Raw genomic sequence first — 17,432 nt, forward strand, 5'->3', positions numbered from 1 at the left:
GCATCACTCATGTCAATCATACATAAACATTCATGAGCATCACTCATGTTAACATTCATGAGCATCATTCATGTCAACATCTATGAGCATCACTCATGTCAATCAACAAAAACATTCATGAGCATCACTCATGTCAATCAGCTTCGAAAGCTTCATTTACATAGCTCTAGCTTCGAAAGCTTCATTTATAGAGCTCCAGCTTCGAAAGCATCATTTGCAGAGCTCCAGCTTCGAAAGCTTCATTTACAGAGCTCCAGCTTCGAAAGCTTCATTTACAAAAGCTTCAGCTTCAAAAGCTTTATTTACAAAGCTCTGACTTCAAAGCTTCATGTACAGAGCTCCAGCTTCGAAAGCTTTGTTTACAAAAGCTCCAGCTTTAAAGCTTCACTTTTAAAGCCTTACCTATAAAACTTCACTTTCAAAGCTTCAGTGCATGGTATACAAAGACCGCTTCCGAACAACCGCCACTTCAGCCCATACATGGATTGAATTTGAAGTCTTCAACCAACAGACTCTATTGACTGAAGACTTGGGGGACTATGTATCATATATTGGGCTTCCGCAATTGGGCCTCATGAAAAATACTTGGGGGACTTAGCCCATCATTTATGTACTGAGGAGCAAACCCTTATTTTGTAAAAATGACTCCCTCACTTTCATTAGAGAGCACCCATTATTCATGTATTGAGGAGCGAACCCTTATTTTATAAAAATGACTCCCTCACATTCATTAGAGAAAGACTCTTAGCCCATCATTTATGTATTGAGGAGCGAACCGTTATTCTATAAAAGGAACTCCCTCACCTTCATTAGAGAGCATCGTCGCCAGCTGAGCAACCGCCTTGCCGCGAGCATCACTTCTAACCCATCACTTATGTATTGAGGAGCGAGCCCTTATTCTATAAAAGGGACTCCCTCACCTTCATTAGAGAGAGACTCTCAGCCCATCACTTATGTATTGAGGAACAAACCCTTATTCTATAAAATGGACTCCCTCACCTCCATTAGAGAGCATCGCCGCTAGCTGAGCAACCGCCTCACCGCGAGCATCACTCCTAACCCATCACTTATGTATTGATGAGCGAGCCCTTATTTTATAAACCATCATTAGATAGCATCGCCGCCTGCTGAGCAACTGCCTCACCGCGAGCATCAACTCTAGCCCATCATTTATGTGTTAAGGAGCGAGCCCTTATTCTATAAAAGGGACTCCCTCACCTTCAACGCCATAATCCGAGCCAACCAAGGTAACATAAGCCACAAGCCGAGCAGCCTCGCAACATGTGCTACTTCTAGTTGAGCATCATTTCACATTGAGCACCGCCTCATATCGAGTATCAATTCTAGACAACATCTAGTTACTTCGGCCCACACATGGATTTAATTTCAAGTCTCCAGCCAAAAGACTCTCTTAACTGAAGACTTGGGGGACTACTGTTTGTACCATATTTAGGGTCTCCATATTTAGACCTCGTATAAATACTCGGGGGATTCAAATGTAATTATGTAATAAATGAAGGGGCAAATACGTAATAAGTGATGAGCCCTTATTCTATAAAAGGACTCATCACTCTCCTCATGAGGGGAGTTGAAGGTTTAGGCCAGGGGAAGAGAGAAAACATCTCAGAGAAGGCAAACACAAAAAATAGGCTAGAGAGCACACTGCTTCTAGCCTTCTTGTATATTCACCATTCAGAGTGAAACAATATCAACATCAGTGTGGACGTAGCCCAAACATTAAGGGTGAACCACGATACATCTTTGTGTTCTTGGGTGTTTGCATGATTCATGGTCGGATTTACGTTGTTCCAAGACCTTCCGGTTTTGTGCATCAACAAAGTGAACAACAATTTCCTCAAGTTCTGCGGGAGTTCCAATGAGGTTCATGTCGTCGACATAAACTGCAACGATCGTAAATCCCGAATGTGACTTCTTTATCAACACGCATGGGCATAGTTCATTGTTCACATAACCCTAACTTGTCAAATATTCACTCAGACGGTTATACCACATCCGCCCAGATTGTTTCAATCCGTAAAGTGATCTCCTCAATCTAATATAAAGAGTGTTCCATGGTCTAGAATGATTTAAACTAGTCAATGGAAGTCCTTCTAGAACTATCATGTAGATTTATATATCTAGATCCTCATAGAAATACACAATTACCACATCCATAAGCTGCATATTCAGTTTTTTGGAAACTACCAAACTAATAAGGTAGTTGAACGTTATAATGTCCATTACAAGGGAATACGTCTCCTCGTAATCAATCTCAGGCATTGAGAGAAGCCTTACACTAAGAGGCGTGCTTTGTATCACACTGTTTCATTCTTCTCATTACGTTTCCTCACGAAAACCCACTTGTAGCCCACAAGCTTTACATGTGGTGGAGTATGAGCTACAAGCTCAAACACCTTACATTTCACAAGCAAATCGAGTTCAACCTGGATTGCTTGTTTCCAGTTTGACCAATCCGTTTTACATCTGCATTTATCAACGAAATGTGGTTTAATATCATTACTAAGCATGATGTCAATAGCTACTGTGTACGTAACTGCATCGTCGACAATCATCTCATTTTGATTCCAAGCCTCATCCAATACTGCGTAGTGGACCAAAATCTCATGATTCTAGAGAGGTTTGATTGTCTCATCTAAGACATCACCGTAATCTAGAATAACTTCATGTGTTGGAGTAGATAAGTAAGCGATGGTCAGATTCAGACTAAGGTCACTAGTTTATGTTGTTTTCCTCTTTCTGGGTTGTGATTTTTTAAACCAAGAAATTGCCAAACTTCAAGGTAGGAATAGATGATTGGATAGCCGCCAATGTACCAAACTGCATGGAAGGTACAGCCGCCTTACCATCGGGGATGGTTCGGCCTTCCCAAGCAGTATTACGGCATACTCGAGGTACGTCCATCCTTGCAGGTGTGTTTGCAATGGGTATATGTGATCTCGTCACCTTTGCTAGATCAGTAAAAGCATATGCATGCTTTGAGCGATGCTCTGAAGATCTAGAATACGTCGCATTTCAGTTTTAGACTAGGCAGTGCGAGGATCTAAATGAGACATAGTAGGAGCATATGACCATAATTCACAACATTTTACAGGAACGTTAGCGTTCTTATCTCCCTCTAATAATGGGAAGACTATCTCATCAAAGTGGCATTCCGAAAAACGTAAGGTAAAGAGATCTCCTGTCAAGGGCTCTAAGTAGCAAGTAATTGATGGTGAATCATAACCGACATAGATTCCCATTCTTCTATGATGACCCATTTTGGTACATAGTGGCAGCACTATTTGCACATAGACTGCGCACCCAAACACACGTACATGCGAGACGTCAACCTCGTATCTAGTAACCAACTGTAATGGTGAATGAGGTTGGGTAGTGGTGGGCCTCAGGTAGACCAACAAAGTTGCGTGCAATATTGCATATCCCCAGGCAGATACCGGCAGTTTGGTTCGCATAACCAAAGTCTGAGCTATCAACTGAAGGCGCTTTATGAAAGCTTCTTTCAAGCCATTTTGGGTGTGAATATGGGGTACAATATGTTCAACTTCAATCTCAACTGACATGCAATAGTCGTTAAAAGTCTATGACGTAAACTTTTCAGCGTTATACAGTCGAATTGACTTGATCGGATAATTAGGGTGGTGAGCCCTGAGCTTAATAATTTGTGCTATAAGTTTTGCAAAAGCAGCGTTACGTGTAGACAATCAGTAGACATGTGACCAACGTGTTGATGCATCAACCAACACCATAAAGTATCTAAATGGTTCGCATGTTGGTTGGATAGGTCCACAAATATCCCCTTAAATCCTCTGAAGAAACTTAAGAGGGTTGTGAATAATCTTTGTAATTGAGGGTTGAGTACTCAACTTCCTTAAAGAACAAGCTTTGCATGGCCGGAATCCAACGTAAGGATGTAAATGATGTCATGTGATGATTTGAGGATACGATGCATCATGTCACGTTCGAGATGTCCCATACGATCATGTCAAAGAAACAAAGTGCTTTGGAACCCGAACTCAAGGTTGGCCACATGATAGGTCTCTATGCCGCGAATGGTTGTGATGTACAACCCACTTGGGAGACGTTCCAGCTTCTCGTGAATACACTTCTGGCCATACTCATAAAAAGTGATACAAAGAAATTCAGAACCATTCTCTTCCATGGATTCAATATGATATTGATTATCCCGAATGTCTCTAAAACTCATCAACGTTCTTTCGGAACGTGAAGAATAGATGGCCTCTTTAATGGTTAAGATAGTACCATTAGACAACATTATACGAGCCTTTCTGTATCCTTCAATCATGTTGGCTTGAGATGGTTGTTAGAGGTGCTTTCTTAGGTATGAAGTTAGTAAAATCTTGTCAACCACGCAATATGGTATGTGTAGTAGCACTATCAGCCAGACAACTAACCTCCCCACTAGTCATACCTAGAAAGAAATTAATTGAATTGGTCAAATGCATAAATATAATTCCATTCATTCAATTAATCAATTCGAGAAATAATATCCATAATTCAAAACAAACCAGAACCGAACAAATTATTCCAAAGACTTAGAAAAATTGTCCAAAAATTAAACCATAAACCTAAAAAATAAGGGGGGGTGGTTTGGCCACTCCTAGTGGCCAAACCCACTAGGGGTAAAAATACCCTAAAAACATGTCTAGAAGAATAAATCTTATTCGTCCATAGGAGCTGATGCCTCTTGAAAATATGATATCTCCATGGATGTAGTAGCATCTTCGGGATGTTCCACATTGGCAAAGTTAGACTCACGATGGGAATGATACTTGGCAATGGCCTCAGGGGTAGCTCTGCATACGCGTGACCAATGATTCTTTGATCCACAATGATAGCACATATCCATTTCAGTGGAAGTCGATAGAACGTTAGCTTTTCCCTTGTTCTTAAAGTTTAGGGCCTTAAGTGCAAGGGGTCAAATTTCCTCCATTGGGTGGGTATTGGCTCTATTGACCTTGGGCTTGTGGGTGGGCTTACCGCCCATTACCACGACCACAACGATGTTTTCGTCATTTGTGGTTGCTAGAATTAGTCGCATGCATTTCAGAATGAGCGTTCGAGCTAGTAGGTCGAGCTTAATGATTTCTCATCAAAAGCTAGTTCTGCTTTTTAGCGAGAAGTAAAACAGAGATCAAATCTAAAAATTTGGTGAACTTTTGTGCCCTATATTGTTGCTGCAAGACAATATTGATGGCATAGAAGGTTGAATAGGTTTTCTCTAGGAGATCTGCATCTATTAAGTCCATTTTACAGAACTTAAGTAGTGATCGGATTCTATAAACTTCACAATTGTATTCATTCACGGACTTAAAGTCTTGAAGTGTAGATGCTGCCAGTCATGTCTTGCTTCAAGCAAGTAAATGTCTTTTTGGTGATCGAAATGGTCGGCCAAAGCAAGCCAAATGGTGTGTGGGTCTTCCTCAATGAAGTCTACAGTACATTATGGATGTGTCTTTGAATGAAGATCATTGCAGTAGCTTTCTTAGCTTCATCGACCAGGGTGGCGTTGGTAGGTGCCTCGATTGTGGCTCTAATACCTTTTGCAATAAGATGGAGCTTCACGTCTTGAACCCACTTTAGGTAGTTTCTTCCAAAGACTTCCAAAGCAGTGAATCAAGCTTGTTCAAGTTCGACATGTCCCTAAAATGGAGGGTAAAATAAAACGTGGTTAGTCATATGGTAATCCATACACATATATTGTAGAACATTCGGGTTCTATAGACATGTATTAGTTTAATTTAAACATGAAAGCTACAGGTTTCATGTGGTAAGTTTTGAATGAAAACTTCAGGTTTCAAATGCACTAAATATGAAATTGCAAGTTCAATTTAGTTTTATGAACGATTAGTTCATAAAGGAGAGATTCCTACAAGAACACAGAAAGCAATATGCTGATTTAAGTGTAGTAGATTTGAGTTGCTTCGAGAACTCAAGTGTGAGAGCTTTGGGACTACGAAAGGATGTCAACGGTTCAAAGTAGAGAAATAAATTATTGAATCGTTAATGTCCAAAAGTGATATTCAGGTTAATAATTTTGGATTAATTATTAAATTAATGGATTCCAGGTCACTTTTAATTAATTCAATAAATCGGGACCAAACGGGGTTGATAATGGAAGCAAAATATTGACAGACGGGTCATATTAGCTTCAGTTGGTGATAAACCAAGTGATAATTAAATTAGAATTAATTGGCGTAAATCAAAATACCCAAAAAAAAATTGGGCATGATTTATAACGCGGGGATGCCATAAATTGGCATTGGGTCGAAAAATAACGTGGCCCAGCCAAAAGTGGGCTGGCTGTTATGTGGGGATGGGCCCCACAACACAGTTGTGGGCCATTGGGCCGTGTGATCTGGGTAAGCCCAGCAGTAGGTACTACTGGTGTAGGCCTAAAACCGAGCATGAGGAGCAAGCCCAGCCCAAGGCTGGCTTGCGGTTTGGTGCGGGAAAGCCCAACCAAGGCTGGGTTTCGGGTTTTTGGGTCAGGGCAGGTCAAGCCTAGCATCAGAAACTACTTACAAGTTGGGCCGAAGGTTGGCAAATCCCAACAAGCAACACAGGCTTGTTGGCCAATGACGTATGACTAGGTTCAGCAACACATGGGTTACTTGTGATGGGCCATGGGTGCGAGGGAAAAGCCCAGCAAACGACTATAGGTCGTGCTGTTAGGTAGGCTAGGGCTGCAGGCCTAATCCAAACCAATCCTAGGCCAAGAAGGTCGGGTTGTGCTTGCTCGCAGCAAGCCCAAAAGGCTGCAACCATGAGTCAAACGTCAAAACGACGTCGTCCTGAGACGTGCTTGACGCAGCTAGGCTACAGCGACAAGCCGCGGCCATGCCGCATTAAATTCCCTTACTTTAGAACCCTAAATTGCTTCTAATTTATTTATATGCTTTGACTTACAAATTCCACATAGCAAAATAATTGCGTAATGCATGAAACGTGTGTGTGTGTGTGTGTGTATTGGCAAATATATGAATCATATACAATATATATCAGAAGGAAAATATAAATATAGGGGGTTCATGCATCACAGGGAACGTTTTCATGGTTCGTGGACGTTTCAAATATCTTACTTTATTTTAAGTGTACATGATTGGTAGAAAAAAAAAATAAAAGCCTTTGAATTTTGTAGAAGAAAACCTCCTCCTACGATCCTTCAATTCCTTAGCTTCTGGCAAGAGTGTGCTGATAATGCGTTGTAGGCCTATTTGACTGAACTGTATTTAGGACTAGAGAGGGAGAGAGGACAGTGGCAAGAGAGAGAAGAGAGAGATTTAATTGTGAGGTGTGTGTTGTATCATCACATTGTACCTTTATTTATAGCAGTAGGATAAGTTAAATCTTTACCCTAATAGAATTACAACTCTAATAGGATAATAATTACTAAATGGAATATTCAAAGATATCTCTAGATACACTAATATTTACACAATCACATTCCTATTCTAAATATAACTGCAACAAATCCTTTAATTTTTATATAAGGAATTAGTAATTTAATTTATACTACTTTCATTTTATATAAATCTCGTTATCTTTACGAATCCAATCCTGATCGAAAATTATCCAGTAACGGCTCAGTCTTGTTTAGCATCCCAATTAATTTTCACTAACCCTGCATTAATCAGCATTAACCATCCCACCTACTCATTCATTCACTTTAATTAATCCCATCATATCTCTGTCACACCTCCTATATATACCCCCACGCCTCCTAAACCCTTTTCTTTTCATTCCTTTGCTTTTTAGTTTGTTTCAACTTTCAAGTGCGCTTCTGCAGCAGAGAATAGCTTCTGGTAGTTTTAAGGTACCTATCTTTCTCTTTCTTCTCACTTTTCTTTATTTTTATTAACATTCCAGAGAAATTTATCGCTTTAAACGTTATCCTTACTAGTAATATTATCATGGTAATTTAGTTTCTTATTGAAAGATAGGGTTGCAGCTTTAATCTTTGACTTTTATTTTCTGGCTTTGTTCTAATTCGATCTTAGATTCAATAAATATTTATATGTTTACTGTATCAAAAAATCGAGCTTCTATATTAGAACTTCCATTGATTTTGAAGTTTTGAACACACATTTTGAGGCGTTTTTATGGTTTTTGTTCCTGGGCTAATATCTATTTATTCCTGGTAGATGCCGAGTGAAAACGAAGATCAGTCGGACAAAGAACCATTCATCGAAATTGACCCAACAGGGCGCTACGGTCGGTACAACGAGCTCCTAGGGTGCGGGGCTGTTAAAAAGGTGTACCGGGCTTTCGATCAAGAGGAGGGCATAGAGGTGGCATGGAACCAAGTGAAGCTACGTAACTTCACGAACGATCCTGCTATGATTGAAAGGCTCTACTCTGAGGTTCGGCTTCTCAGGTCGTTGATGAACAAGAACATCATCACTTTGTACAATGTGTGGCGGGACGCTGAGCATAACACGCTCAATTTCATGACTGAGGTTTGTACAAATGGGAATTTGAGGGAGTACAGGAAGAAGCATAAGCATGTTTCGATGAAGGCCTTGAAGAAGTGGTCAAAACAGATCTTGGAAGGGCTGGAGTATTTGCATACTCACGAACCTTGTGTTATTCATAGAGATCTCAATTGCAGCAATGTATTTATCAATGGGAATGTTGGCCAGGTATTATTATTATTATTCCTTCTCTTTTATTAGTAGGGTTTTTTTTCATCTTTTTTATATTGGAGGTACGGATGTGAGCGCCATATATTGAGCCAGACATTACTTGAATTATTAGGGTTTTGTAAAGAGAAATAGTTTTGGGGGGTTTTCCATCTTTTTCGTATGTTTTTTTCTCCTGCTATTTTATTTTTCGGATTTTTGTGAGTAAAAAATTGTTTCAATTTTTTTTTTTTTTTACAGATTTGTTTCTATGTATTTTCTAAAATTCTCTCTATGATTTCAATAGGTGAAGATTGGTGATTTGGGATTGGCTGCTATAGTGGGAAAGAACCATTCAGCACATTCGGTGTTAGGGACTCCAGAATTTATGGCGCCAGAGCTGTATGAAGAAGATTACACTGAGATGGTGGACATCTACTCATTTGGTATGTGTGTGCTTGAGATGGTAACCTTGGAAATACCCTATAGTGAATGTGACAATGTTGCAAAAATATATAAGAAGGTATCCTCAGGAGTAAGACCCCAGGCCTTGAACAAAATCAAAGACCCGGAGGTGAGGGTGTTTGTTGAGAAGTGCCTCGCCCAGCCTAGAGCGAGGCCTTCCGCTACTGAACTTCTCAAGGATCCCTTCTTTTATGAAGTTGAAGGTGACGATAATGACGGAGACGTTTAACTATGAGCACTTTTAACTAATATTATATGTTGTTGGGGTGCGTTTAATTGACAGCTAATGTGGATTACTGCTTTGATTTTTATTTTTAGCTTTTGTTCAATTTGTACACCGATTTGTAGGGATATATGGGGAGCGACCAGAAGGTGGGGTTTTTACTTTGAATTTGTTCCTTGTTTTTAGTAGGGAACTAGATAAGGATTGAGTTTGGGGGAGCTTTTGATTGGAGATCATGGTGTTGATTTTGTATATAGGATTTTTACATTACAAATTCATTGTTGTAGACTCATAATGAATAGGTCTCTTCTTTTGTTGGTTGCTTGAACTATTCAAAATTGGAATAATGCTATACAACTACGGCAATTTCGGTTTTATAACTTCGCTACAATGCTTGTATGTATTTATTATTTGTGGAGGTCCTAATATTGTTTTTCAATATCTTTGTCCTTCACATAAGTTTATGTGCATATCATATACGATGATTTAATATTTATAACTAAAAATAGATTTTATAGATTTTTTTTTTGTGACAAACGATAAGCGAAGTCCTTTAATGTATGTATTTCTAAAAGATTTGAGACTCTTAATGAATAGGTCTCTTCTTTTGTTGGTTGCTTGAACTATTCAAAATTGGAATAATGCTATACAACTACTGCGATTTCGGTTTTATAACTTCGCTACAATGCTTGTATGTATTTATTATTTGTGGAGGTCCTAATATTGTTTTTCAATATCTTTGTCCTTCACATAAGTTTATGTGCATATCATATACGATGATTTAATATTTATAACTAAAAATAGATTTTATAGATTTTTTTTTTGTGACAAACGATAAGCGAAGTCCTTTAATGTATGTATTTCTAAAAGATTTGAGACTCATAATGAATAGGTCTCTTCTTTTGTTGGTTGCTTGAACTATTCAAAATTGGAATAATGCTATACAACTACGGCGATTTCGGTTTTATAACTTCGCTACAATGCTTGTATGTATTTATTATTTGTGGAGGTCCTAATATTGTTTTTCAATATCTTTGTCCTTCACATAAGTTTATGTGCATATCATATACGATGATTTAATATTTATAACTAAAAATAGATTTTATAGATTTTTTTTTTGTGACAAACGATAAGCGAAGTCCTTTAATGTATGTATTTCTAAAAGATTTGAAAGACGCAACTGATTGAAGAAGCCAAAGCAATCCTTCACTTGAATTTCTAATAGATTTAAAAGACGTTTGCTTGTAGTGTTGAATCAAATTAAAACAAGCATAAATTAGATTTCAAGTTATAGTAATTAATGAAAATATGTGTCTAAGTCAAATGCTTGAATGAGCAATGGCCCGCATAATTGGTTTGATGAGCCAACCTAGATACGAGATGATTGCCTTCACAAGCAAAAAATTGGATTTGAAAATTTGAAAGGGGTCTCTTTTTTTTTTTTTTGGAAACTTTGAAAAGGGTCTCTTGGCGTGAAGCAAAACACAACGATGAAAAGTGTGAGTGGACAATTTCCCCTTTTGCCGTTGTGGTTTTTTGCTGTCATGCACACTTTCTCTTGTTGGAAAAGACATGGCTGTGGTTTGTGGCCTCGCTGGCAGAACCTTCCGTTTATTCCAAGCCAAAACAAAAGGGTCTTGTAGTTTTGCATCAAGAGACCCCTAATGGTTTGGGGCAATTCTAAAAGGAGATACAATTTTCAATTTCTTTAAGATTATTACTTTGAGATATTAAACTGCTAAGAATTTAAGGAAAACTAATGAAAATGATTTAAAAATTTTAAGTTTTAATGATAAGGACAAAATAAAGAGTAAAATGAATAGTATCAGGTTTGACTTTTTAGTGTAAAAATGTGGTTTTTCGTTAAAATAAACAGTACCGCGGGCTTTTCGTTAAAACTCCTAAAAATTTAAACTATACTAGAAGCATTTGATTTCTGTTTGTCAAGAGTAGAAACATGTGATTTTTGTTAATAGTTAGTTTAAAAATATAAACATAATACTATCTTTTAGTACTACTGTCTAGTTTATTTCTCTTTATTTATAAGTGAGAGGTCTTCTGTTCGAATCTTGATGGTTGTGATTGTATTTAAAAAAAAAAAATATATATATATATATATATATAAAGAATACTATACTAACATAACCCATTTATCTCATTTCTTTAAGAAAATAATGGATTACAATTAATGGGTATTCATTGAAATTTCAAAAGATTTTAAAAGGGTTATAAATTCATGGAGTTTAATGGTCTTCAATAGAATCCGTATGAATTTAGGTGAATTCATTAGAAATCTTTGGAGGAGAAGCGTACTCCATTTCTGCTCCAATATCCCCACCGCTACCACACCATCTTCGTCCCCCCTCCCCCTCTCTTTATGTGACACCCATTCCACTGGCGTCATATCTGGAGGTCGCTGATGTCCAACTCCAATCTTGAAAATTTTGGGCACTTTCCTCTCCGCCATTACCAAATGTCACGCCTCGATCTCAAGAAACGCATGAAATCGCCATGTGATGGTTGAACAGTAGTCGTATAATGTTAAATAAAATACGAAAAATTAGTATCCGGTCCCTAGTTCTTACTGTTCATTGAGTAAAACCTTATTAGTTCTTAAATTTTGATTCAAGTCCCTAGCATTAATGTGATAATGAATTTACATGTTTATTATATAATTTTTTTAATATAAAAATTAGTAATTAATTTAGGGTTTAATACTCACACCTCTATTAAACTTCTAATTAATTTTCAATTCAAACATTTCCAAAATAATAAAAAATTAAATTAAATTAAGTTTGTACCTATTAGTTTTTTTTATATATATAAAAAGATTCTCAATTTTTAAATCTTAAATGTACCCATTCATATAATTTTTCAATTTTTTTTTATCTTAAATGTACCCATTCTCAAATATATCAATTTGTTATATGTAAATTGTACCCTTTTTTTAATATAAAATCAATTCAAATTTTTTAATCCATGTTTAAACTTATATGGGTACATTCTTTTTCGTTGATTTGAGAATGTATCCACGTTTTGGTACAATAACTTTTTTGTTAATTTTGGTTAATGTACCCATACATATATGTGTATACACACACAATACAATAGAGAGTATAATTTATATTTTATTATTTTTAATCCCATAAATTATGGATTTTATTTAAAATCTCATTAATATAAACAGTTACAAATTTTAATTTTTAATTTTTAATTTAAAAAAATATAGTAACTTATATTAGTACATTAATGTTAGGGACCTCAATCAAAAACTAAAAACTAACAAGATTTCAATCAAAGAATATTGATAGTTAGGGATCGCATCCAAAATGTCCCAAATATACCAAAATATAGATTATATCTAAAAAAATAAGATACCTGCCACAAAGAATAAATTGCCGAAAAATATCTGAAAAATAGCGAAAGACGCTGAAAAACCCTAGAACTTTCGAACTTCAACTCACCATTATCAGAGGTCTAACGGTTTGTTGGGTTTTGTTGCTGGGGTGGTGAGTGTAATTAATGATGGTAGTGGTTCACGCCGGGCTGGCCAAAAAACGCATACCGCCGGCCAGGAAATTCTAGAAACCGGTGGATTTTGAACCACCTTCTACGGTGGGTGAAACTTGAGTGGGATGTGATGTTGGGAAGGAGAGGAGTCGAATGGTGGTGGCATTGGGTTACCAGGCATATTATTGGATTAGTTTAATTAGAATTATTAAGTACGCAACGAACAATAATAAATAAATAACATGTTATCTCAATTATATATCTAGTTGATTGTAGAGCCGGTCTTGAGATTTTTGAGATCCGGGGCGATGCAAAAAATGTGTTCTAACTTTATCTAAGAAAAATTATTTCTTTTCACACGTAAGACTTCGATAAAGTTATATTTAGAAAGACACCTCAATCTAAATAATTTAGAACAAGGAAAAACTAATGTATTTTGTATTTGAGAGAAGGGAACCAAAAAATCCCGGGCTTACAAGTAAATAGATAATGAGTTTTGTTTCTCTTCTATCTGAATTTTTAAAGTGTTTTATACATAAATAGTGAGGTGTTTTTTTCTTATTTACTAACTTTGTCGATATGGGACTTTAATTGACATGTATAAGTAATGAATGAGCACTAAATTAAATCTATTGGTGACATGTCATATAATTTGCAAATTTGGTTTACACATTACTATTTGTTGAAGGCTAGTAATTAAAAAGAAATTAACAACCAAATAGAAATTCTCAAAACATAAACTAAACCTATTTAGCCCTTAAATTACCTAGCTCGCAAATCCTTCGTTAAAACTCCGATTCACGAACAATTTTTGCCTGCAAGTTTATGGGTTTGGGCTCTGCACAAAAAATCTAAGAGTGACCTTGGAGGTCCACAAATCTCTAATGACTAAGTACGGAAAACTCAAACTTAAAACTAAGCTAAACTCTAAGGGTGCGTTTGTTGCGCCGGACTGTCTCGGACTGGACTAGCTGTAGGGACTAAGCTGGACTGGCTTAGACTAGACTAAGCTGGATTGGCTTAGACTAGACTAAGCTGGACTAACTTAGTGAAACGTTTGGTGCAGTGTCGGTCTAAGAAGCAGGATAATAAAAACAGTACTGTTCACTAGATTTGTGTTTGCTTAGACTAGGACTACAAATTTTTGCCATTGTGTAATAGAGTAATGCTACAAATCTCATGATATTGGTTAATTGGAGCATATTTTTGCCATGTATATTATGAATCTTAAAAAAAGAGGACAATTGTTTTGTTTCTATTACCTGCTAATAGAATTAGGACATATTATAGTTGGGACATACTATTTATAAATAGTTGAGTTTAATTTGCAAATGTAGCTTGGTTTAAACTCTATCACCCAAAAGAAGAAAAAGAATAGTGCCCAATACATGCAACTTCAACAAATACAAGTACATAAGAAGATACTTGTGACAAGTCAATCTTTGCCATTGATTGACTCTTGAAACATCATTCACTAAACTTTCATCCAGGATATTTTACAAATGCCAGTGAACTATAGTATAGCATTCCAAAGTAGATCTCCATAATTTACAAAATCCTAGTTAACATTAGTCAAAATACTTTATAGTGCAAAGCTAAGTTATAAGCCATAACATAAGATTGTACGATTAAAGTCAGTTGCATCATAAAATTGGGAAGAAATGGTTTTTCATTTCTTAATTTCATTTCAGTCCCCTGTAAAGTCAGTTGCATCATAAACTTGGGAAGAATTGGCAAAGCTGGCTGGAGTTGAAACAGGACAAATACAATCTGAGCGCCGTGGAGTTGGCCGCAAGGTTCATTTTCTGAAGACACCAGGGAGTTGAATTCAATTTTTTATAGAAAGAAAGAATCGACGTGTTTTAGTCTGTTTTTGTAACTAATGGAAAAACACTCTTGTCTTGATCTAAAGTCATCTATTGTTGTACAAATAACAAAATTCGAAAGGAATATTTGGATGAAACACGAAACTTAATTCAATCTTTCAAACATCCTTTGAATTATTAAGTCCATCAGCTTATAACAAAATGGTTGAGACCATGTCAATCATGATAAAACAGACAAGGACACTGAGCATTTCATTACTATAAGACATCAAACACAATTTCAGACTACAAAATTTGCAAATTAATTGAACAAATGAGGGGTTCCTCAAGTTCCCCCATCAACAACAAGCTCCTAGTTTCTCTTCTACAAACTGCACTGAAATCCTACTAATTGTGAGGTTACTTGATCTATTACGAGCAACTAATCCTTGCCAAAGTGGCTCTTCAGAGTCAAATATTGTACATCATCGAGTTCAAGACTTGGCCGAACACCACAGAAAAATGAGATTTCACCAAACTCATCATGAAAAACAGGCAGAAGGCTCACCTTCGGTTTTCTTAAAGGCAGCAGCGGAGGCGTCGTTTCGCCTTTAAGAATCCTTGCAGCTTCCTTCACCATTGGCCTCTTCAAAAGGTTTGGGTGCACACAAGCAAGTACAGTCATCAGCATCCTCTCCATCTCTACCGTATCAAACTTCCCCATCAACCTTGAATCAGCAGCTTCGATCAGTTTCCCCTTTTTCCACATGCTCCAAACCGAATCAACCACTATTGTTCAATCATCTTCCACCAACTTTCTACCCCTTGCCATCTCTAACACCACCACACCAAAGCTGTAAACATCAGTTTTAACAGTTAGAACACCTGAATAAACGTATCCCAGAGCAAGATATCCCATTGTTCCAGCTGGTATAGTTGTTTCTCTTGCACTAATGGAACCTGCATACACACACACACACACACAGTACACAAACACACACACACACAGAGTACTCCCATTGTTGAAACCCCAAATTTTAAAAATCGAAAACAGCATGTGGGTAGGACTTCCAAGTTTGACAACTTTGACATCCTAAATTCCCAAGTTCCATCTCATCTTATGAAAAACCCAAATTCTAATCTCAATTTCACCTAAATATCAAAACCCTAATTTGTTCAAGTGCAGAGGTCTATGATTGAAAATTTCTCAAACCCAAAACAACAAAATCAAATAAAGCTCAGTTAATATCACAAACTAATCCACACAAATCGACGAAATAAATCGAAGATTCGAAGCTTACCAGACAACTCGAGGCAGATGAGGGCGAGCAGATGCAGATGAGCGAAGACGCAGCGATGAGGGTGAGGAGGACGACGATGAGGGAGCAGGGCAAGAACGACGATGAGGGAAGACGCAGAGATGAGGACGATGAGGGAAGATGCAGAAAATCTCTCGTGTTTTCTCTGGCTTACGAGTCCGCCCAAATTGGGGATCCTTGTTAAGAACGGCTAAGGAGGTCTTTAATCCGAGCGAATCCCTGCTAAGCTCATTAAAGCTAATCCTGGTGCACACCAAACAAAGGACTATAGTCTAGTCCAGTCCAGTTCTTCTTAATCCTGTCAAACAAACGGGCCCTAAAATAACAATAAAATAAAATCGCGTATATACAAAATACGAAATATAAATAGTGAAATCTGGTGACATGATTTCACACATAACCTCATTTAGGACATTACTCCCATACCTTTAAGTCTTGTGGACTCATTCATTGTACATTATCACTATAGTATAAAGTCAAACTCATCAATGAATATACTTGCCTTATTATTAATTCATTAATATGAAGTTATTATATAATATCCAATATTAGATAAATTGGCTTGTAGGGCATAACTCCAAAAGGGGGTTGTCGAGATTAGTTCACAAGAAACACCGTGAAACGGCGTCGAAAAAATTTTAGAAAACCAAGTCAATTCATAGGTCTCATTACGTAATCTGGGTTGGCTTGCAGGTTGGTTCTGAAATGGAATGGACCAGTCCAATGGATGGGCCTGATATATAATAAAGCGTTAAATTACCAATTTGCCCCTTACTTTGTTTGCTTACAACGTTTTCTTTATAACTCTGTTTCGTGAACAGTTTTCGCTTACGTGCTCATGGGATCAAGTTTTATCCAAAAAATCCAATAGTGATCCTAAAAGGTATATGAACTTTTATTGGATAATTATGAAAAATCAAATTTAAACTAACCAATCAAAAATCCAAAAGTATCGAAAATAAATTAAACATCTTCACAAAAATATGAAACACAGTAATGAACAGTGAAATACGGACCAGATGTGTTTTGAAGTAATATTTATGGAGCATGTAAATATAGCGCTAAATGAAAAGATTGTAGTTGTATTCTCGAATCAAAAGGAGCATTAGAATTTCATATGTTAATGTTTTGTAATCTAGTATGAAGATTTTTTTCAATTGATTATTTATTGAAGGAAATTTTTATTTGAACCCATATAACCTCTTTTTACACCTAACTTACTCTCTACACTTATATTATTTTTAATTAAAGAATTAATATCTCTCTAAACCCAAATTTACTACCTAAACTACCCTCACAAGTCCAATTCAAAATGTAAAGTTATCTTTACACCCATTTAATAAATAAAATCCAAAAAACTCATCTTCTCAACTTTGATGATTTGAAACTCACGAGGACTTTGATTTTGTCGGATTACTTACTAAAATGTTATTTTGACTGGCTAATGGCA

General features: G+C 36.8%; 1 protein-coding gene across 1 annotated transcript; it reads left to right on the forward strand.

Annotated features, from left to right (window-relative positions):
- The first annotated feature begins 7,739 nt into the window (after positions 1 to 7,739).
- LOC103448336 (probable serine/threonine-protein kinase WNK11) lies at positions 7,740 to 9,728 on the forward strand. The gene is made up of 3 exons (XM_008387575.4): positions 7,740 to 7,855; positions 8,184 to 8,681; positions 8,968 to 9,728. The coding sequence occupies exons 2-3, from the start codon at positions 8,184 to 8,186 to the stop codon at positions 9,352 to 9,354; spliced, it is 885 nt and encodes a 294-aa protein (XP_008385797.2). The 5' UTR covers positions 7,740 to 7,855; the 3' UTR covers positions 9,355 to 9,728.
- Positions 9,729 to 17,432: the final 7,704 nt, after the last annotated feature.

Source organism: Malus domestica, chromosome 11, assembly GCF_042453785.1.
Source record: "Malus domestica chromosome 11, GDT2T_hap1".
In the NCBI taxonomy this organism is placed as follows: Eukaryota; Viridiplantae; Streptophyta; class Magnoliopsida; order Rosales; family Rosaceae; genus Malus; species Malus domestica.